Source organism: Cervus canadensis, chromosome 17 (genome assembly GCF_019320065.1).
Source record: "Cervus canadensis isolate Bull #8, Minnesota chromosome 17, ASM1932006v1, whole genome shotgun sequence".
Lineage (NCBI taxonomy): Eukaryota > Metazoa > Chordata > Mammalia > Artiodactyla > Cervidae > Cervus > Cervus canadensis.
The window spans coordinates 3,411,461-3,433,473 of NC_057402.1; the positions used below are offsets into that span (position 1 = coordinate 3,411,461).

Consider the following 22,013-nt stretch of genomic DNA (forward strand, 5'->3'; position numbering starts at 1 on the left):
TGGCTCCTGGGTGAAGCCAGCTTTCTTATCTCTGCAGGATTTGTGCCCAAACCAAACCACTGGGTTTCTGAGAGGCTCACACAGGGTCACCCTGCCGGGAGCAACCCCCTGGAGGAAACTGGGGCAGACGGTCCAGGCTGGTGGGGAGGTACGTGCAGGGCGGGCCCTCCACCACATACGCAGAGGGGCTTGGACAAGATCGAGGTGGCCAGGGGGACGGGGTCTGGGCTCAGCCGGCGCCTTCCCGGAGCTCAAGGGCGGGAGCTGCTGGGAAGGAGCACGGTGGTCGCGGGGGCTGGTGGCAGGCCTGGCCGGGGTGGGGCTCCCATTACCTCGGCCATCTTGTGGCCCCTGCCGTAGGTCTGGCTGCATTGCAGTAGCTGTGCCGCGAGACTGCAGTCCTTCCGATAGAGCTCCTAGGAGACAAGAGAAGCCGTTTGACTTAGCGCAGGCTCGGCCTGTGCCAAGGTCCCCGCAGCCGACGTGATAGGTGGCCCGCAGAGCCGGCCGTGCGGTGGGCAGCATGCGGACCCCCTCTGGGCCTCATGCTCTCACCTGTAGGACAGGTTACCGGCCCCAACCTGGAGCCCGATGTGTGGAGGGTCCCCTGGCAGGCAGTCCTGCCACTGACCCGGGCGGGAACCTCCCAAAAGGCAGGGGCCATGGAGGAGGAAAGGCTCCTAAAGTCCCAGAGGCCCCAGTCTCCCTGCCCTTGGCTTCCGAGCCCCTCCCAAGGGAACTCCGTGGACAGTGCTGGCAGTAGCCGGTGATCAGGAGAGGATCTGCTGCCCCCCCAGGTCTCAGGGTGAGGCCTGGCAATGGAGGGGGCTGCAGGGCCAGGCAAGGGTCAGGGCGAGTGGGGGTGGAGGGCCTGTGTGACCCCAGGTTCAGGCAGGGACCGGCTCAGCCTCCTGAGCTGAAAACAGTTGCGCACAGGAGGAATCCAGGGTGCGTGGTTCTCCCTTTGGGAAACCTGTTGCACGTGCCTGCGGCTGGTCCTTGGTTCCCACCCCCACTTGGGGACTCTCTGCAGCCAGGGCTCTGATGGGGGCACCCTTGCCCTGAGAGCCACCCACAGTCTCAATTCAACCAGAACCAGGTGTCCTGCAGCTCGGGGGCGCTGCTGAAGCCGTGGGCACCCCTGCCGGTCCCCGCTACCCTGGTCCTAGAGACTCTGGTGTCCCCCACTTGGCCAGCACAGTGGAGGGAACCTGGGTCCCCCGCTCTTCAGTGCATCCCCGGAAGGGCACAGTTGGCCGAGAGCTGAGAACTGAGCCCCCTGTGAGGCTCAGACCAGCTGCTGCTGGCACCAGAGGTCTGTGGGCACTGTCTGGCCAGCCCAGACCTGCCACTCAGTCGTGAACAGATGCGGGAGTGCTGCCCCATCGGGGCCTCCCCTCTCCTTTGCTGTACTCGTCTGCCATCTCCTACCCATGGCACCTGGCTGGCCAGGGCGGCTCCTGCCCCCTCCTGCTACCCACCTCCCCCCACCCCCCGACCCAGAGCACAGCAGGTGGCTCCTGTCCTACAGCTTTCAACCTCTGCGGTCAGACTGGACCCATGTCGTCCTCTGACACCCCACATCCCTACTCGGTCAATCAGTTTGCTTCCATCTTCAGAATATAACCAGAATTCAAGCCCCCTCCCCGCCTCCCTGGCGCCATCCCAGCAGACCCCTGTCCTCTTTCTCCCAGACTGCTGCCTGGTCGAGCATCCACTCGAGGTTCATCCTCTATAGTCTGTCCTCAGCAGAGCAGCCGTGGAGCCCGTAAGAGGAAGTCCAGCCAGGCTACCTGCTGTTCAGGAAGCTTCAGTGGCTCCCATTTCATGCAGAATAAAACCCAGATTCCTACCGGTGCCTAAATGCCACCTCCTGTTATCCTGACCTCAGACCCTCAGGCCCTCCTCCCCACCAGAGACCCCTCCGGTCTCTTTGCTGGTCTTCAAGCTACTCAGAGCCCCCATCTGCTGCTGTGGCTTTCTGCCTGAAAGGGGAGCCCTCCCCCGCCGTCCCGTGGTCACGTCCCTGCTCGCCTTCAGGTCTCGGCTCCTGCAGCCCCTTCTTGAAGCACCAGACTGAGGCTCCCTGACCCTGCAACTGGCTGCTCCCAGCCCCCTCGCCTGCCTTATTTTTCTCCGCAGCATTTAGCACTTCTAACTCGCTACACAGTTTACCTACTTTCCTGGGTTCTGTCCGCCTTCCCCGCTCAGATGTAAGCTCCACGTGCACAAGCCACTGGCTTTCCTGTGCTCTTCACACCCTGCTCTCAGAGCCTCGAGGAGCAGGTGCTAATAAGCGAGTGTGTGCTCAGCGGTCAGAGGTCTGTGGAGGGGGGCACCGCCCTTCTCATGGGACCCAGGAAGTCAGGACCCACGGGCAGCCCCACGGCTCTGATGCCCAGTGGGGGTGGCCAAACGCAGGAGTCCTGAGTGGCCCCACCCCAACCCTGGGCTCGGGGAAGCCCTGCTTTGACTGGGCCAAGGCGGCCTCGTGTTCCCCACCTTGAGTTCTATCTCCTTCCAGCGGAGGGTCTCACGGACGTGGTGTGAGAGGCAGCCCCTGTCGTTCCCTGACCGCCCACGTGCTTGCTGAGGTCCTGCCTCACCCGTCTCTCCACCCAGCCCTGTGCCAGCCCCCCAGGGCTGCCACGCGGGGTCAGATCGGCCCGACACTCACATTGTCCTCCGACAGCTTGTCAATGGTCACCTTGGCCTCCAGCAGGTGGCTGTTGAGGGCGACAATCTCATGGCTGAGAGCTCGTTTCTCTTCCTCATAGTGCTGGCCCTGGGGTTGGGGTACAGGCAGGGGGGTGGTCAGCGGTCAGCCAAGGCCTGGGCCTCAAGCCCCGCTGTTCCTCTTGGCCTCCCCGGAAAGCGAGGAGTTTGGAGTCCAAGGAATGCAAGGGTCAGAGCACAGAGCAACCCAGGTTCCAATCCCGCTCTGCCAGCGAGGAGCCAAATGGCCCTGGGCAAGTCAGTGCCTCCCTGAGTCTCCATTTCTCACCGGTACCGTGGGGACAGTGACAGCTGAGGACTTGACAGCAACCTCCCATTCGGGGCTGAAATGGGGGGGACTGGCCCAGCCCCTGAGGGAGAGGGCAGGGTGGAAACGAGGCCTTTGGCTCAGCTCCACGGGCAAGGGCATGGTAGCCTGGCCCTTGGTCCTCACCAGGGTTCCAGAGCTGGGGGCCCCGGGCTGGGTGTGCTGTGGTGGGGGAAGGGGAGGGTCATGGCCTCACCATGCGGAATAGCTTGTCCTCCAGCTCCTGGTTGATCCTCTGCAGCGCCATGTAGTTACTCTGAATCCTGGAATGGAGGCCATGAGGTCACTGCTGTGCCAGGCCTGACCCTCCCATGGTACCCCTGCAGCCATACGGCCTGCTGATGGCTGAACCTAGGCCCCCTCTCTGGTCTAATTGTTCCTGTGCTAGAAAACATCTCATTTAAACTAACTGGTTGCCAGGACCCAGGACCCCCACTGATGAGAAGGGAAAGTTTCTTATTCAGAACGGATTCTCGGGAACTCGCTCAGAGCCAGTGAACGCACATTTTACACACAGTCCTTACAAATCTGGCTAAGGGGTTCCTAGTTCAACAGCAGGTTAGCAGGGAACAGGCTTAAGACTATGCAATGAGCCCTGAGGTGATTGCTGGAGACACACGGTGAATAAGACGGTTTTCCCTGGAAGAGGCTGAGGTGGGGAGGCAAGTGTGGGTTGGGAATCAATGGCCGCCCTGAGGTGTGATGGTGGAAGGGGCAGTGCCCACCCTCTCGACAGCCTGTGTGTAGTGTCAGTGGCTGTGTCTTGCCAGCAGAGAAACTGAGGCTAGAAGTGCTTAAGTAGAAAGGGACAAAGAGCCCCCCTGCAAATTCAGTGTTCTATAGAAACACGGGTTAGATCCCTGGATCGGGAAGATCCCCTGGAGAAGGAAATGACAACCCACTCCAGTATTCTTGCCTGGAAAATCCCATGGACAGAGGAGCCTGGTGGGCTACAGTCCATGGGGTCACAAAGAGTCGGACATGACTGAGCACACAATCCTTGATAAATATTTAAAACAAACCAAGCCAATAGCAAGCTGAAACTCCAATAGTTTGGCCACCTGATGTGAAGAACTGACTCATTTGAAAAGACCCTGATGCTGGGAAAGAGTGAAGGCAGGAGGAGAGGGTGATGACAGAGGATAAGATGGTTGGATGGCATCACCAACTCAATGGACATGAGTTTGAGTAAACTCCAGGAGTTGGTGATGGACAGGGAGGCCTGGCGTGTTGCAGTCCATGGGGTCACAAAGAATCGGACACAACTGAGCAACTGAACTGAACTGAAGCCAATAGCAAAGTTTGCGTGCTTTTTTTTTTTTTTTAATATTCTTTCTAAAGGAAGGCTGTAAAGTGTATAATATTTTTAAAGAAAAATGTTCATATTAAATGTGTGTGCTGTGTGCTAAGTCACTTCAGTCGTGTCTGACTCTGTGCGATCATTTCGACGGCAGCCTGCCAGGCTCCTCTGTCCAGGAGATTCTCTAGGCAAGAATACTGCAGTGGGTTGCCATTCCCTTCTCCAGGGATCTTCCCGACCAAGGGATCATACCCGCATCTCTTACGTCTCCTGCATTGGCAGGCGGGTTCTTTGCCACTAGCACCTGTGCAGAACGATGTTTTCAGAAGTTTTGTTTTTAAGGGAGTCATCGCTCAGCGTCCCACACACCAGGCCGCTGAAGGGAACGGTCTCTAAATGCTGGTTCATGTCCGGGGCTAGACATCGTTTTCCTATCAGAGACCCAGGCGACAGTGGCCGGGGCCCTGGTGGGCCAGTCTGGGTCTGGAGATGGCTGCTTCTGTGTCATCATGCCCGCCACCACGTAAAGACGACAGAAAGATCGAGCAGGGGACCGAGAGGTGTCAGGGAAGCGGCTGTACCTCGCAGCGGCCAGACCCACGTTCAGATCCTGGTTTGGCAGCTCCTGGTACAAGGTGTGACTCTGGCAGAGCCACTTGGCCTCGCAGACCTTACGTGCAAATGGGGTTACCCACCGGCCGCAGGGCCCCGGGCCCCGCCCCAGAGCCCCTCCCCGTCAGGGCCACGCCCCTTAAGGCCCCGCCCTCCCGGGTCCCGTCCTAGAGCTCCGCCCCACCAAGGCCACGCCCCGTCCAGGCCCCGCCTCTCCAGGGCCCCGCCCATAGCCCCGCCCCGTCAAGACCACGCCCCCTCACCTGCGCAGCTTCTCGGTGACTTTCTCCAGCTCCTCCTGCGCACGGCGCAGTTCGATCTCCAAGAAGTGGCGGGTGGAGTCGAACTCGTTCTCCAGCTTCTCCAGCCGGTGCGTGGTGTAGGACAGCCGCTTGCGCAGCTCGCCCTTCTGCTCCTGCAGTGAGCTGCAACGACAGGCGGCGGCGGCGGGCCAGGCCGCGGGCAGTGAGCTCGAGGCGCGCGTGGGTGCGCCCCGGGTGCGCCCGGCCGCACCAGTGCACGCGCACACGCACCGCACACAAACACTGCACGCGCGCGGGCACACACACACCACACCCCACAGGCACACACACTCCCCACGCGCCCCCACACACACCATACCCCACAGGCACACACACACACACACACACCCACCCCACAAGCGCGCACACCTCCCCAGCCCCTCCCTGGGGGATCACGGTCCCTGACACTGAGCCAGTCTGGCACTGGGGCAAGTGTTTGGGGGCAGCTGAAAGGACCCTGGTTTAAAGATCGCCCAGCAGCAGCACCCCGCCTTGTCTGGGAGCCCAGCTCCAGCCGGCACCGTTTACAGGGCCCCCGTTTTGCTTCTCTATAGCAGGGGCCCGGCCGGTGAGGCCCAGAGGCCGTGGTGCTACATCCCAGAGCAGGCCTCTCTTCCTCAAGCGGGCTGCGTGGCCTCTGGGCCAGGGAGAGGAGGGGCCCCGTGTGAGGGCCCGTGCCCAGGCAGCATCCACCATAGTGGCCAGCTAGCTGCACGGAGCATCAGAAACTCAGAAAACCCCAGGCCTGCTCATGTCTCCCTTCCTCCAGGAAGCCTTCCAGAGGCAAGCTTGGCTCTTAGGCTCTACTTTCCCCCCCAGACTGAGGGCTCCTCTGGGACCCTGGCCACTGAGTCCCCTTGCTCAGGGAAAAACAGACAGGGGGCGGCTCCCCGCTGAGCCACATGCCACCCATTCACATGAGCTACTCTGGGGCATGAGGCAGGAGGGGCAGGTGTTACTGGCCACACCCTCCTGTCGGCTGCCACCCAGCCCCCAGAAAGCACCTAACCACGGCTGACCACGTGCTGACCCTCGGAGGCACCCTTCCCTGGGCTGGCTGAGCGCGCAGAGGGGGCCGCGGGGGGCGGACTCACCTTCAGCAGCCGGGAGGGCTCGTTTCTGTAGGGAAGGGACAGCTGCGCGGTGGGTAGGGGCACCAGGGGAGTTCTGCTGGCTGTTAGCCACGAGTGAGGCTAAGATTCAAGCTGCCGTTCGGTGCCCTGGCTGTGCGCTTTGCTCAGTCACCCCCTGAACTGTGCCCCGTCAGCCCCTGCGCTACAGTCACAACGAAGCCCAGAGCTCCATGGCGTCACGGGGTGGGCAGGGGCCCTGCGTCACATAGACCCAGCTGCCAGTCCCTGCCAGCAGCCCACCCCCCCGCAATGCACTCATCTGTCCCCCTCTTGCCCTGACACACAGTCCTGGCTCCAGAGAGGTGCCCGGGTGGGAGGAGGAGCCCAAATGCCCATCATTTGCTGGAAGAAGCACAGCCCCCCTCAGGGGACCATCTGGAGCCAAGGCCCCTGGGTGGTAACTTCTGGTGGGTTTGCTGCAGGCAGGCAGGAGGCTTCCTCTAGCGTCTGGGGCAGAGTGATCGTCAGCCTCCAGCCTGATCACACAAACCACACGTGTGACCACAGGCACACACCCAGCAAACCTCCCTTAAGCATTCCTGGACCCCTGCCCAGGTCTACATTTTTTCAAAATAAGTAAAAATAAAGAGTTGCCTATGTTTTGAGAACCTCAGAGGAGGGCGGGGCGTCCCCAAGGAAGATGCCAAGTGACAAGCAAGCAGGGAGCCCCGTGGCAGAGTGCCCACGGCTGCCCACACAGTGCCCGCCACCTCCTCCAGGCAGCACACCTGACTGATTTCACTGCGAGCTTCCTGCAGCTATCGATCCCAGGCTCCCCCCAGCCCAGGCTTGTCTCTCCAGTGGGCTGCCAGACACCCTGAGGGCTCTCCTACGTCCACCCCAAGGGTCCCTGCAATGCAAGGGGTCTGGGCAGCAGCCCCTGCAATCAGCCAGCCTGCAGGGTTGCAGGTGCACCCGCAGCCCTCGATCACGCCCCCCGGAAAGAAGTGAGAGCACCCACCCTCCACCTCTCAGAGCCAGCACCCTTCCTTCCCCGACCCTGGCCACCCGCCCACAGCCATAGCTGGGGCCCTGCCGTCCCAGGACTGTTCACTCCTGTTGTGACCCCGCCATATCCCCCCTACGGCACGTCTCCCCTGCCCCCCCTTCCCTCCTGGCCTGCCCTGGGCCCCCTGTTTACCCTGCACCTCACAGCAGTGGCAAAGATGGTCCTTGGCCCTCAGAGTGTATCATCTCGAGGGGAGACAGACAATGAGCAAGGGGACGGGCTCCCCAAGAAGGCGAGTTGGAAGAATCCCTGATGGGGTGGTGGGGTGGGCTCCAAGCAGAGCCAGGACCTGCCCCGGGGCAGCGTGATCCGCTGCTTGCAAGGCAGCCAGCTCTGTCGAGGAGCCCACCTCCGCCTACGTCCCCCCGTGGCCGCCGGATGCTCTTCCAGATGTGCCGGGCGGCTGTGTCCCCACCACCCCTCAAACACTGCTCCCACCCACCCCTGAGCCCATCCGGCCCTGGGTGGGCAGCGCCCGCAGCCCCGGGCCCCTACCCCCTCCTGGTGCAGGTGCCTGGGCCCCGGGCCTGATCGCGCCTCCCTGGCCCCTCGGCTGCGCCCGCCTCGCTTCCCGCCACCTTTCTCCAGCTCCACTGCCCAGGCTGATCCCAGGACCCTGGTTTGTCCCTCACCCCTCCCTACACACCTCGGACCACACGTCCTCCATGTCCAGCCCCACACGAACCTCTCCCAGGCCTCCATCTGGAGGCCCCGCCCCTCTCTAGGGTTCCATGCTCACCCCAAATCCAGCCGCCCACCAGCCTCTCCTCCCGGAGGCCCACAGGCACCCCTCACCCAGCGCGCCTGACACTGACCCCTCTCTGCCTCCTGTGCTGCCCATCAGTCTCCAGTCAGACCCCGAGAGGCCATGGTGACCCCTCTCGCCTGTGGTCACCCTCCAAAGCCCGTCACCAAAGTCCTGGCAATCCACTACTCAAGAGCTTTGGACACGTCCCCGCCCCTCCTGGTCCAGAGAGGGCCTTGGGCTGGGCACCCCGAGGTCTTCAGTCACCTGGGTGGTACCGCCATCCCAGGGCATCGAGCCCTGCCTGACCTCAGTCTCAGTCTCTGCGTCTGTAAAATGGGGACGTGTGCACCCGCGCCCTGGAGCGCCCACTCTCGGGGAGCAGGGCTGTCCCGTGGTCCCTGCACCCCCGTGATCAGAACCGGGAGATGATGCTGGGGGCAGCCATTGTGGCCTCTGCCTCCCCCCCACCCCGGTGTGGAGTTGGCTCAGGGGGCCCTGGAGTCTAGAAACGGCCCATTAACAGATGCACAGGGCGGGCGTGGAAATCCCTTGTGCCCGCCCTTAAATCAGGGGCACCCTCCCGACTGGGGTGGGGGGCTCGGGAAGCCCTACTTGAGCCGCGGTCTGGTGTGTGTGGGTGGGTGGGTGCTTCTTGGTGCCCTCTTTGCCCGTGAGAAGTCCCTGGAAGGCTTTCCCAGCTCACAGGGGAGAAAGATGAGCTGCGTGGCATAGAGCAGGGCCTGGAGGAACCCCGCTAGCCTCCCACCAGGAGCCCCTCTGGCCACTCAGCAGAGGCCGGAGCCCACGGACCGAGGCCTGGGCTGGGCTGGGGGTCACCGGGGCCTGGCCTCTGAGACAGGATGGCTGGGAAGCAGGGCTGAGGGTGCTGGGCCTCTTCTTGGGGTGGGGGGTGGGGAAACTGATGCCGACGCCGGATGGATGTCTGGGGACAGAGGCTGAGGAAGTGGGGAGACAACAGGTGTATTACCTGTCCCAGAGCGAGGGCGAGGACCTGGCCCGTCGGCCCTGCAGGGTGCGGGACTGCCCGAGGCACGAGGGTACCCAGGCGCTGCGCAGCCTGTGGGCGAAGAGGACAGAGCCGCTCAGAATGGGGACCGGGGCGCGCCGGCCCGCCGGGGGCACGCAGTCCCAGAAAAGCTGCTCAGAACCAGAACCGGGGAGCCAGGCCGGCCCACCATGGGAACGCAGCCCCAGAGCCGCTCAGAACCAGAAACAGGGAGCCACGCCGGCCCGCCATGGGCACGCAGTCCCAGAGCTGCTCAGAACCAGAACCGGGGGGCCACGCCGGCCCACCATGGGCATGTAGTCCCAGAGCCACTCAGAACCAGAACCGGGGGGCCACGCTGGCCCACCGTGGGCACGCAGTCCCAGAGCCGCTCAGAACCAGAACTGGGGGGCCATGCCAGCCCGCAGTCACAGAGACGTGGGGGGTCATCCCCCTGTCGGCAGGAGAGCTCCTTGTCACCAACACAGCAGCGGGGTGCTTGTGCATGCGCCGGGGTGTAGGCACCTGCCAGCCCTGGTTGCCTGAATGCATTGCTGGCCCCGCGTCCACCAGCAGCAGGGTCCCTACCCTCAGGCCTGCACCCCCAACTCAGCCTCAGAGGGGAGTCCCGGGAGGCAGGCTCCACCCAGCCTATCCAGCTACTGCTGGATTCCTAGTAGGACCCGTTGGTCAGAGACCCTGAGAAGCGAGGAGGATGGCGGGAGTGTGATCCCCGACCCTGCTGGGAGGTGGTGATCGGCTGATCTGTGTGGACATCAGTGGAGTATTCTGGAGGCTGTGGGACCCAGTGGATGTCAGGGGTTCAAGACAGGACCCTCCTGGGACCCCTTCTCACCAACCCTGCCCGTGGCCTGTCTGGGCCAGGTGGATGGGTGGGATGCAGGGTGGAGGACGACCCAGCCCAGCCCCATGGCAATGCCCTGCTTGGGGGATGCCTTGGGCCCGAGTCCGCTGGGTCATGCCCTTGCCACAGTCTCTCCAGAGAGGTCGTGCCGGCCCCCCGAGCCAGAGCAGAACTCTGATGGGAGGATGCTGCCCCGGACATCAGGCGTCCAAACAAGGCTTGGAGACATGGGCAGGTGTGTGTGTGTGTGAAAGAGCCGCGAAATCCCGTGGACAAAATGACCACGCCCAGACGGCCACACAAGGTGACGGAAAGGAAGAATGCCGATGTGGCTTGGGCCAGGTGGTGGGATTTGGGGCAGGTGTGATGTTTCCCTTTATCCTCTGCTGGATTGATCGTATTTCCTACAGTGAGGATGAAAACTTTTTAAAAAGTTTACGAAGGATCACATTTGGCCCCTCCCCCTCAAAAAGATTTCCAGTGTTGATCTGACAAGGTGTGGGTGGGGGTGCCGGGGAAGCTCTGGGCTCTGATCTCCGCTTCTGTGACCCTCTGTGAGACAGGCTGCCCTTGGCCCTGCCTGGCTTTCTGCAGGCACTTGCTCTCTGGTTGAAAACTGGACTCTGGGATTCCAGGCCTGGGGTCCACTCTCGGGCAATGACCCCAGAGCTGTCAAGTGAACAGACAGTGGGGGCAGGATGGGCTGGTTCTGCTCCCGTGGGAGCGGCCAGAGACCCAGTCTCCCCTCAGTGGCTTGACCGAGGTCAGCGGTTCCTGGGGTAGTGCCCTGCCCAGCCCTCGCCCACCAGTCCCCACCCCAGAAGGCCCTTCCGCAGGGAGACCCCTGGCAGGTGAGGTCTCAGGGGAGTAGAAGGGAGACTGGGAGACTGGGGCCCAGGGGAGGGGTGTGGGGGGCTTGCCTGGAAACACGGGGAATGGGGAGCGTGGCTGTGGCCTCAGCCAGACCTCGCCTCTGGTCATACGCAGGGCCTCTATGTCCCTGACAACTGCTCTCGCTCTGACCCCGATTCTCATCATCTCCAGCCTCTGCCATGCAGGGCACCTCTTGCTAGAGATGAGAAGACTGGCGCCCAGAAAGGTTAAGCAAGTCTCTCCAGATCACAGAGCAAGTCCAAGGCAAAGATGAGATCCCCCCACCCTGCCCCGAACGCCTGTGACGCTTGTGCTGGGCACACAGGGTGGGGAGGACACACGCGCCGTGGGGATCCCAGGAGCCGGGGGACCTCCTTCCCTGCTCCGCGGAGGGGAGCGGTGCTCCCTGGTGGGTGGCGAATGGGGCAGGGTGGAGGCTGAACGAATGTCCACTCTCTTCCTGGCTGCTGGGCACACAGATCCAGGAGCAGCAGGTCCCTGTGGTGCCCCCAAAGGCCCCCACACCCCCGTGTTTAGCCCCCCCAGTCACGCTCCAGTGACACCAAATTGCTTGTCATTCTTCACCGGCGGCAGGCGGTTTCTCATCTCGGTGACTTTGTCCCTGTGTCCCCTCTGCCAGGATGGCACTCGCTCTCTCCGTCCAGGTTAACCCCTCCCCACCCAGGGCCTGGCAGGGGGGGACCCTGGCACCCCTGCCAGCTCGGCCGGCCCCCCAGGGAGGGTCATGGGGCTGAGCGCCCAGTGCTCGGTGTCCCGCTCCACGCGAGCCCCGAGTCCAGTCTTCCCCATCGGCCGGAGGGCAGGTCACAAACCCCAGCCAGACCACGCCCATCTCCGGGCAAGATCCGCCGCCCAGTCCCGTCCATCACTCAGACCGGCCCGGGCCCCGCCTCGCCCGCCTCCGGGCTGCGCCAGAGTGCCCCTGGGTCCCTTCCTTCCCACCCTGTCCTTGCCGTCCGCTGGGTCAGGGACCTTCCCTCTGGGCTGTTTCTGGGCTCCCCGCTCAGGCCCTGGCTCCCGGGACAGCCTGCTTCCTTCCACTCGGTCTCATTGCCGCGGGGACGATGCCCCGGGAACCGGCCCGCCTTCCCGTGGGACCGCCTCCTTCCCACACCCTCTCGCCCCAGTGCCCTGCGCTGTCTCCGCGGAGCCGGGGACCAGCAGCGCATGATGTTGAAAGGCCGTGCAGAGTCGGCAGGAGAGACTGCGGTCTGGTCTCTGGGGCTGCAAGATCCGGGGAGTGTTTGTGTTCCCAGAGCCTACCGTGGGGCTAGGTAAATGGTGAGGGGGCTTGGAAAAGCCTCCCCAGTCCTCCCTCCTCCCCACTGCGGTGCTGGTGGGGACCACTTGGCTCCCGCTCCCACCCAGCGTCTGACGGTCCCCTGGGAGCGGACCCCCTGGAACTCAGGCTGACGGGCACCGGGACTGGCTGGCAGCTCTTTGAGGCTCAGGCATGCCCGTCCGGCCCCTGGGCAGCCCCTCGGCTGACTCTGCCACAACCTCACCAGCAACACTACGGGCATGGGGATGGGGTCTCTGGACCCGGCCACCAAGGCGCTAGGTCCTGTAGGAGCCCGCGTGTGTGTGTCTGTGCGTGTCCGTGTGTGTGCGGGGGGGAGAGGACTGTCACAGGGCTGGCCTGGGGCCCCCAGCCAGGAGGGGTCCCCCTGCTCAAGCCAGGAGGAGCCGACGGGCCCAGGGACTCTATGCTTGCCCAGGCCCCGCCCTCTTCTGCTTTGCTAACCAAGGTCATCCAGGGGCACCATCCCGCTTCCGTCCTCAGGGCCGGCGACACGACTGCTCTCCCGCCCAGAGACCCCGAGATGCCACAGGAGACCTTTCACCTTGCCTCTGCCTCCTCTTATCAGGCGGCCGGCCTGAGAGCCCTCCGTGGGCGGGCAGACCCAGGGGTGCTCGGGGCCAGGCCGAGCTGGGTCACCCCTTGGCTGGTGGATGGAGCAGCTGTAGAGTCACCCTGGGGCCTTTGCACACGCTGTGCTTCCTGCTCGGAACACCCCCTTTTCCTGCTTTTCGGTTCATTCTATTTACCTCCTCCAGGAAGCCCTCCCTGACCTCCCAAACCTCGCTCTGGTTGGTGCCGCCTCTCCCTAGCCTGGGTGCCGGCACCCCACAGAGACGCACGATGTCCCCGGGGCTGAGCCACCCCAGGCCTTTGCTTTCAGCCCAGCCAGCAGGCGGGGCCGGGCAAGCGGCCACATCCTCTGTTGGGTTCCCTCCTTCACCTGCCTAGGAAGCATCTTCACGGGCTCTTCTGTGCTTGATGTCCCCACGCCTCCCTCCCACCCCAACTCACAGCTGATGACCTCGCTTCTTCTCCACTGAAGATGGAGAAGCCACCCGAAGGGAGCTTCTGCAGATGCCGCCGCTAGGCATCCACCACTCCCCCCCAGCATCTGCCTGCCTGTTACTACAGACACCCTGCCAGGCAGCCCCTCCGCCCACTCCAGGCGCAGCTCCAGCCTGTCTCCCCTCGCTCCCAAACCGCCCATTTCTCCTCCTGGCTCGTTTCTTCCGGCACACAGACATGCAGGTATGCTTCCCATGTTGCGAACAACCCTCCGCTGACCGTCCAGGACTGTCCTCATTCTCTGCTCCGAGACACCTCGTGTGTCCTCGCACCTGGCCCACTAGGACCAGGGCCCAACCTGGCTCCTGTCCCCTCCACGCCACTGAACCGGCTCCTGCCTGTCCCTTCTCAGTCCTCACGTGACCTGAACCCTCGGCCCCCGGGGGCACAGTGGACCCCGCCCTCCTCCTGCAAACCCCGCCTTCCTCCTGCAAACCCCGCCCTCCTCCTGCAAACCCCGCCCTCGCCTGGCTGCCCTCCTCAGCCTCCTCTGCAGGTGGACCTCGTCTCCCTGACATCCTAACGCCAGCAGGGCCCAGGGGTCCTGCCTCCTTCTCTGGGTACACTCTCCCCATAGTGACCCCTGCCACAGATACCATCACTCCACGGAGAACCCCCCAAATTTTTGTCCCCCTTTGACTCCAGGCGTGCATACCCTCTGCGGCCTCCATTTCTGCTTGGGTAGCTCGCAGGCAGCACAGACCTGCAGGGCCCTCTGTATCCTACTCTGCTTTCTATCCCCACCTCCCCAGCTAGGCCAGTGCCCCTGCCCAAACCTGGAGGCATCCTCCACTCCTGTCTCCCAGGAGACAGCGTCCTCCCAGGCCAGCGGCAACCCCCGCGGCCCTGCCTCCGGCTCTTCCAGCCCCACCCGTCACCCTGGGTCCCGCTTCTCTCACGGGATTACTGCATAGCCTGCTAACTGGCTTTCTGCCCTCACCTGCTTAGCCAGAGGGGCCCCATGGAAGGCTAAGTCAGATCCACCCCCTCCCTTTGCTCAAAACCTGCCTCTACGGCCCCTACATCACTAGGATCAAGCCCAAAGTGTTCACTCTTGTCACCTGATGGCAGGTGGCCTTCCCATCGCCCCCTGGACCTCACCTTCCAGCCACAGGCAGCACAGCCTTGCCCCAGGGCCTTTGCACCTCCTGTTCTTCTGCCTGGATCCCCCTGCCCCGTGGCTGCTCCTCTCCTCCTTCAACATTCAGATGCAACTTTCTTGAATTCCTCTGCACCCTCTCTCCCCCATTCCCTGCTGGGCTTGTGTCCCTCTATGGCCTCGCCCCACCTAGGAGCTCCCCAGGACAGGGCTTTCTGTCCTCCTCATTCCTGCTGTGTCCTTGGACCCTGCAGCAGAGCCTGGCAACCAGAAGGGCCCAATAAGCATTCACTGAATGAATGGAAAACACAATGAACGTGTTTTACAGACGAGCTTGCGAAGGGGCCGAGGGACACAGCGCCCACCCCGGGTCCACAGCCTGCAGGCTTCCCACTGATCAATCCAGATGCCCCTCTGCAGTGTCTGGTGCTTCGGCCTTTTCCTTGCCTCTGAGGTCTGGAGCTGTAGTGGTCTGGCTTGGTCTTGTCGGGCTCAGCCAAAAGGAGTTGCTCTCTGATTTCCATTAAGGGCTGACCCCACCCCCGCCCCCGAAATGATCGTGAGAGGGTCAAATCTGAATTTTGGGCCAACAATAGTATTTGGTGTTAAGAATGTGCCAAACGGGGCATGGACATACTTATGCTAAATAAGCACCCTGCTGTTTGTTGAGATTGGGCAGCCCAATAAAGCAGAGGATACCCAGTGAAATGTATTTAGATGGATTTAATTCATTGGGCATCCTGTACTTCATCCGGCAGCCCCAGGACGAAGGCAGAGGTGATCCCGTGGAGGTGGACCTCCAACCCCGGCAGGAGAGGTCGTCCATGCCCCCGTCATGAAGCAGGCCGGCCGTCTGTGCGGGAGACTCAGCGTGGGGCAAAGGCTGGGGGGTGAGAAGATCCTGGTGGGGCCCGGGTGTGTCCGGAAGACAGTGTGGCTTGAGCCCAGGCCTGGGTCAGCCAGCCAGGAGGCCCCGGGCGCCTGGTTCTGAGTGAAGGCCAAGCATCCCTTCCCCGCTCCCCAGCCACTCAGCGCACAGGAAGCCCCAGGGGAGAAGGAAGGACGGGAGGCAGGCCCGGATTGGGGCTGCCCCTCTGGCAGGTGGACTGAGAAAGGGAGTCCTAAGGAGGCTGCCTCAGGAGGGGGCCCTCCCCTGCCTGGCCCCTCTCAACCCGCACCCAGCCCGGCACCATTGCTGTCTACTCTCTCGTCCCTGCTCTAGACTGGGGGTGGGGGGCCCGGAGGGTGGGGCTGTGCACACTTTGGCCCTGGGTCCCTCCCTGCCCCAAGGTCACACCTGCTCTCTGCCCAGAGGTGGTGTTCAGGGGGTGTCCGTGGGGAGGATGGGTGGGTGGTGTGACTACGGGTTGTCCCCACGGCGGGTGAGCAGGTCCCCACAGGGCTCCCAGATGACCCTCCCAGCACCCGCCACGCTGCCCCGGAGCTCAGGTGAGAAGGGGGCTGCCGCTCAGCACTCATTACTGCCCCCCACAGAATCCACACTGGCTCCACTAATTTGACCACCCCACCCGCTGGCTCACCCCTGCAAACAGACACGGGCATGCATTAATTGGATCGGCGGGAGGGCCTGTTTTCTGGAATTCTGGGGATCATAAACATAATCAGGACTGCGGGAGCCTCACTGATGACCCCAGAGCGCGGGGTGTAAGGCGGCCGGCTCCCACCCAGCGCCCCCTGCGTGGCCCCAGGCCCCTCAGGGATGCCCTTGGTCCCTGGCCCCTCTGCTCTTGCCTCCCCACCTACCCCGCACCTCTCCACACCCACGGGAGAGAGTCCTGGGGGCCAAACCCCAGTCTGGGAGAAAAGAACTGGCGTTATGATGGAAGATGTTCGCAGCAGCAGCAGGTGGGTGCAAGGCACAGAGGCTGAGGAAGGAGGCTGCTTTTCTGGGCCTCAGTTTCCCCAACGGTGACCGAAGTCCAAAGGGACCCTTGTGACCATCACCTTCTTCTGAAAGCATCCCCCTTGAGATCGCCCCCTACTCAATCCTTCGGTCACCTGACACGTGGAGGATGGAGACGGGGCAGGTGGGAAGGCGCAAGATACTTGTGGGGTGGGAGCAGGTGTCCTGGGACCCGCAGCCCTCATCACGGAGTACTCTGCGGGATGGGGTGCTGTGTCCTGGCCAGAGGGCCAGGGCTGGGCAATTAGTGGTGACACCTGGAGGGGCTTCCCTGGGGGAGTTCCATCCTGGCTCCCAGGTTCTTTAACCAGGGGCCCTTAACAGAGGCCTTCCAGGCCACCATTTCTTCGTCTGTGCAATGGGCAGCCTCCCCTCCGTCCCTTCCAGAACCTTGGGTGAGGACTCAGTGAAGAGACTGTCAATGGCATGCAGTAGGTCTCACTGGGTGATTGAATGATTGAATAGGGGGGTGACTGAGTGATCTCAGGCAGATGTTTCCAGAACCTTCAGCCCCATCACTCAAGAGAGACCCCCAGGCCTTGCCTCCGTCACCGGCGCCAAATGGAAATGCCTCCGGACACTCAGAGCGCCTGTCCAGGGATGCAGGCCATGTGGCAGCTTTCAGGCTGTTGGGAATGTCGAGTAAGAAAGGGCCCGAAAGGCCCAGAGATCTCAGCCAGCCAGGGCCGTCTTCTGCCCATGGTTAACGGGGGTGAGGCAGAGGCTGGGAAACAGGTCCAGGACACATCCTTGCTCTGAAACACCCAGTCACTGCCGGGACTGGGGATGTGCAGGGGATGCCTCCTGGGGGCACAGCAGAGCCGGCCCCCTGCCCCCACTCTGAGATGCTCTGGCAGTCTTAGCTCCATCTAGGTCTGCAGGTCACACCCTGACACCCCATTTCGCCGGGTCCTCTCCTTCATGATAGGAATACTGTCATCTGCCTGATGGTTGGGGAAACAGGGCCTGGGAACAAAGGAGACCATGTGAGCTGGGCAGGGCAGGAGGTTAACAGGCAGAAGCAGCCCACCCAGTACCAGCCATGTGCCTGGCTCCACGTTCATGAGTTCATTCTCAAAACAGCCTTCTAAGTTAGGTGGTGTTATTACGATCTACATTTTATAGATGCAGAAACTGAGTATCAGAGATGTTTAGAAACTGGCCCAAGTCTACCCAAACAGTAAGTGGCAGGCATGGGATTCAAATCCAGGTAGGTTCACCTTCTTACTAACCCACATACTTCACCAGGGAGCCTTTGCAGAGGAGTAGGGACTCAGATGGGCTGTAGGGACAGGAGACTTTGAAGGGCAGAGCAGAAGAAGGTAAGATAGAATAGAATATGTGGAAAAGGGAAAATGAAAGTCACTGTCGTGTCCGACTCTGTGCGACTCCATGGACTATATGGTCTGTGGAATTCTCCAGGGCAGAATACTGGAGTGAGTAGCCTTTCCCTTCTCCAGGCAATCTTCCCGACCCAGAAATTGAACCAGTGTCTCTTGCATTGCAGGAGGATTCTTTACCAACTGAGCTATCAGGCAAGCCCCATCCATGTGGCGGGTCCCTTTATAATGCCTTGACTCCCAGACGGAGAAACTGAAGCAAGGGAGTCATTCACAGTTTAGTGAGAATCAGCCCCTAAGACTTCCTCCCCCAGAATTACATTTAGAAGTGAGGCAGAGCCGGGAGGAGCAGCTGGGCCATACAATGGGTCAAGTGGCACTGGGTGCCACACAAGAGTTTTGGCTTTCTGAGGGCAAATGGGGACCTGGAGGTCTTGGAGGCACATCGTCAGCTCCGGACTTCAGGAAGGATGATGGCGTGGCCCTCAGGAGGGGACGTCAGAGGATGGCCAGTGGGCTGTAAATTTTGGCCCAAACACAGAGAAGCCTCTTCCCACTGGGCAATGACCAGCTGTTTTGGGAGGCCCAGACGCCTGGAAAAGGCCCTTTCTGCTTCTGGCCTCCGTTTCTCCAAACCCCTTCAGCTCCACATTCCCTCTTGGCTTGGAGGAGGATGCAGGAGGCAGAATGCTGAGGGTCTGAGAAAGGCAGAACTCAGCTGCCACGTGAGGAAGCGCATTCCCTCCTGCAGTGGGCCTTTGCCCATGTCGGACCCCCTGTTGGGAACACCCTCCCCCACACCTCCTCATCTCCACCCAAGCATCTCCCTCCATCCAAGCCAAATCCCCTCCACTGGAGGCTCTCACACCTCTGGGAACCTCTCACAGGGTGATATTAAAAAAAAAAAAAAATTAAAACCCCCCTGGGAGTAGGGTGGGAGGCACAAGTGTCCCCCAACACTCCCCATTTTGGGGGGCAGAGTGGTGAGCCCCCCATCATGGGCATCAGGAAGCGTGGGGAGGAGCTGTTCTCCATCCCTCTTCCTCACTATGCACCACCCTTGGGTCTCATTTCAGAGAATTTACTCTGCACCTACTATGTGACAGCTCTAAGTGCTGCAGATCAGCAGGGAAAAATAGATGACAGACAAGATAAGTGAGTAAAACAGACTGAGGGTCAGGTGGGGATCAGGGAGATGGGAATGAAGGCAAGGAGGCGGAGCATGGAGGACGGGATCTAACTGTAGATGGAGCGAGTGGTCAGGAGCTCCCCCAACCCTGACCCCCTGACCAGGAATGACTTTTGAGCAAGATGTGAAAGGAGGGGAGGCAGGGAGTCACACGGATATCTGGGAAAGAACATTCCAGCAGGAAAGGCACGTGCAAAGGCCCTGGGGCAGGTGCCTGTCTGATGGAGTTGAAGCGCAGCAGGGAGGCCTGGGGTCTAGGGGGGAGTGGGCTGGGAGAGTCTCTGGAGATGAGGTCAGTGTGCTCTGACACCTGTGAGGCGACCTGAAAACCGTCTGTCTCTACCTCTAGGACGTCAGCCTGGCACCTGGCACAGTGTCTCCAGCGTGGAGAGTGGCGTCTGGCAGAGGCAGCGCTGTAACACACTTGGTGATACGGGTGAATCAAGAGTGTGGGCCTGAGCACTCGGGCGTCTGTGTGAAGGAAGAGCACCCCCAAAACACCGGAACCCCCAAGCAAAAAAGCCAGAAAACAAAAACTCAACGAAAACCCAAGCCCCACATAAGCAAACAGAGAAAACAACCCACCCAAAGCCAAACAACAAAACAAAAAGCCAAGTCAAAAAAGCCTCCACAAAACCCCAAACAAGAAAAAAACAAAAAATTAACACACCCCAAAGTTAAAAAAACACAAACCCCCAAAACATAAAAAACCCAAACAAAAAACCCCCACAAAAATTAAAAAAAAAAGCACAAAACCCCCTGAACAAGAAATCACTCAAATAAAAAAAATAAATAAAAACTAAGCAACCTGCTCACAAAACACAAACCTCATAAAACCAAAAAATAAATTAAAAACACAAAACCCTCAAAACCCAGAAAATAAAAAAGCCATAAACTAAAAGAAACAAAAATTTTTTAACTAAAAAAAAAAAAACAAAGAAACCCCCCAAACCAAAATTTTAAACCCACAAAACCCAGAAAACAAAGCAAGCCAAAGCCCCAAGACCCCCAAAATTTAAACCCCTAAACAAAAATCCCAAAACCAAAAAATTCCCCAAACAAAAAAAAAATAAATAAAAAAACCCACAAACCCAATCCCCCAAACTTAAAACCACAAAACTCAGGAAACAATCCAAAAGCAAAAAAAAAAAAAAAATTTTTTTTGAACCCCCAAATGCCCCCCAACCAAAAAAATGTAAGACCCACAGAAACGAGAAAATTAAAAACAAACCTCAAAATTTAAAACCTCCGAAAATAAAAAGCACAACCCCCCCCAAGTCCCCAATGACAAAACAAAGAAACAAAAAACCCCCCAAAACCCCCCCGAAACACGAAAAAGCAAACGCATGCACACACACACACACACACACACACACACACACAAAACCAAACCAACCAAGGGTGGGGGGGCGGTGATGCAGTGGCGGTCAACGTCAAAAAGGAGCCCAACCTCAAAACCATGCACAAAACCCACTTTCAATAGGTTCATGACATCAGAAGGGTTGCTTAAACAAGGCACAAGAAGCTTCCATCAGAAAGTAAAAAGCCTAAAAGATTCGAGAGAAATTCAACAGAATTAAAATGAAGAACTTCTGTTCATCAGAGGACCATTGAAAGGGCCAGAATCCAGCCGCCGGCGGGAGGTGCCTCTGCCACACATGTGACCGGTGAGGGCTCTCTCTGAAGAGCTCCAAATCAATACGGCAACTTGATGGAAAAACACGCAGAAGTCACCAACGAGGAAGCTCCAAGCCGGCTGTCATCCAGGGCCGCGCAATTACCGCGCCCGGAGCAGCAGCTCCGCCTGCGGCCTGGCGAGCCGGGGCTGGTACCCGGGTGCCAGGTGTGCCGAGGATGCTGAGATGCAGTTAGTCCCGGGGCCGCGGGGAGGGTGTGGCCTCCCTGCCGAAAGCTGGCCGTGCATGAGCCATCCCCTACCCCGGCATCCCCCACCACATGCGCCCCAGCAGTGCGGCTCCCGGGTCCCCTGGGGGGAGGCTGCACGCCCGCGCCCCCCACCACCCCCAAGCCCGGACAGGCACGGTTGTAGCAGCTTCATTTGCTGCGGTCCAGGCTGGAAGCGCCCGGACAGCCATCAGCTAATAACCAGAATGCAGCAACTTCACTCACAGCCGCCGCTGCGCCGTTCCCCGAGACAGCCAGCCAACGGCAGCTCCACGCACAGCTAAGGACGACTCTCCAAAACATCATTGTTTTGGTGGGGGTTAAAAAAAAAATAAAAAGCCAACCTGAAAAGTACAGGCTAAAAGACAGCATGTGTGTGAAGTTCTAGACCAGACAAGACAAAAAAACCAAGTCAGTTAGGGATGCTCAAGGGCGGCCAGATTGGGGGGGTGGGGCGGGGAACAAACCCAAGCAACCACTTCATCACAAAAGCCAGGATCCTGGAGACCTCAGGGGGAGGTGGAGGGGGCTGTGATGGGGGGAAGGGTCTTGCGGGAAGTTGGGGGGGCGCCTGGGAGCCTGGCGGCATTCAACTTCTTGACCTGGGTGGTGGTTATCTTAAAGTGAACCTCTAACCTGCACAGGGAATTATTACTTTTTCCAGGTGCCTAGCACAGTTCACAACTTTGAAAAATTATGTTGTGGGGGGGAGGCGCGGACTCGAAACAGGTTTGCGGTTGGGTTTCCGGGGCCCCTTCTGTGTCCCGCGCGCCTTGCGGGCGACGGACCCACTTCGCTCTGTGACAGATGAGGGGACTGAGGTTCACGCAGACAACGTGGCTTGCCAAAAGGCATGCAGCAAAGTGGCCGTGGCGGGAGCCAAGGTGGGCGGACTGGTGCAGAGGAAGGCAGAGGAGGGGATTAACTTGGGGATTAGCCGAGCAGCGGCTCGCACGCAGAGAGCCAGTCGGGACTTGCTAATATCTGCAAATATTTGAGTGTCACTGGAAGAGTTTTTCAAGCAGAAGCAGGATAGCTGAGTGAGCGACAGGCAGGGGGCATGCATCGGGCCAGAGCAGGGGTGCTGGACCTCGGGCTGGAGAAACGGACTTCCAGGGGCTTCTATCTGGGGTGGGGAGGACCAAGGACACCCTGCTCCCCCGACCTCTGCTCCCCACACCTCCCCGATCTCCCTGAGCACAGCCTCGCTTCCTCAGGCCCCCAGGACCCCGCACCTCTTAGAAGGCTCGTCCTATCTGTTCTCTTTGCAAACTTC

General features: G+C 60.5%; 1 protein-coding gene across 9 annotated transcripts in view; it reads right to left on the bottom strand.

The window, feature by feature from the left end:
- BEGAIN (brain enriched guanylate kinase associated) overlaps window positions 1–22,013 on the bottom strand; it is a 46,292-nt gene that overhangs the window by 2,686 nt on the left and 21,593 nt on the right. For 6 of the 9 annotated variants that reach the window (XM_043434379.1, XM_043434386.1, XM_043434382.1 and 3 more), the window contains 5 exons: window positions 9,136–9,225; window positions 5,219–5,380; window positions 3,240–3,306; window positions 2,678–2,785; window positions 333–416 (listed from right to left, as the gene is read on the bottom strand). In XM_043434379.1, coding sequence (XP_043290314.1) covers window positions 333–416; window positions 2,678–2,785; window positions 3,240–3,306; window positions 5,219–5,380; window positions 9,136–9,225 — 511 coding nt within the window. Of the gene's footprint in view, window positions 1–332; window positions 417–2,677; window positions 2,786–3,239; window positions 3,307–5,218; window positions 6,295–6,351; window positions 6,992–9,135; window positions 9,226–22,013 lie in introns of those variants that run through there. The other 3 variants (XM_043434385.1, XM_043434384.1, XM_043434377.1) reach the window with 3 other exon arrangements.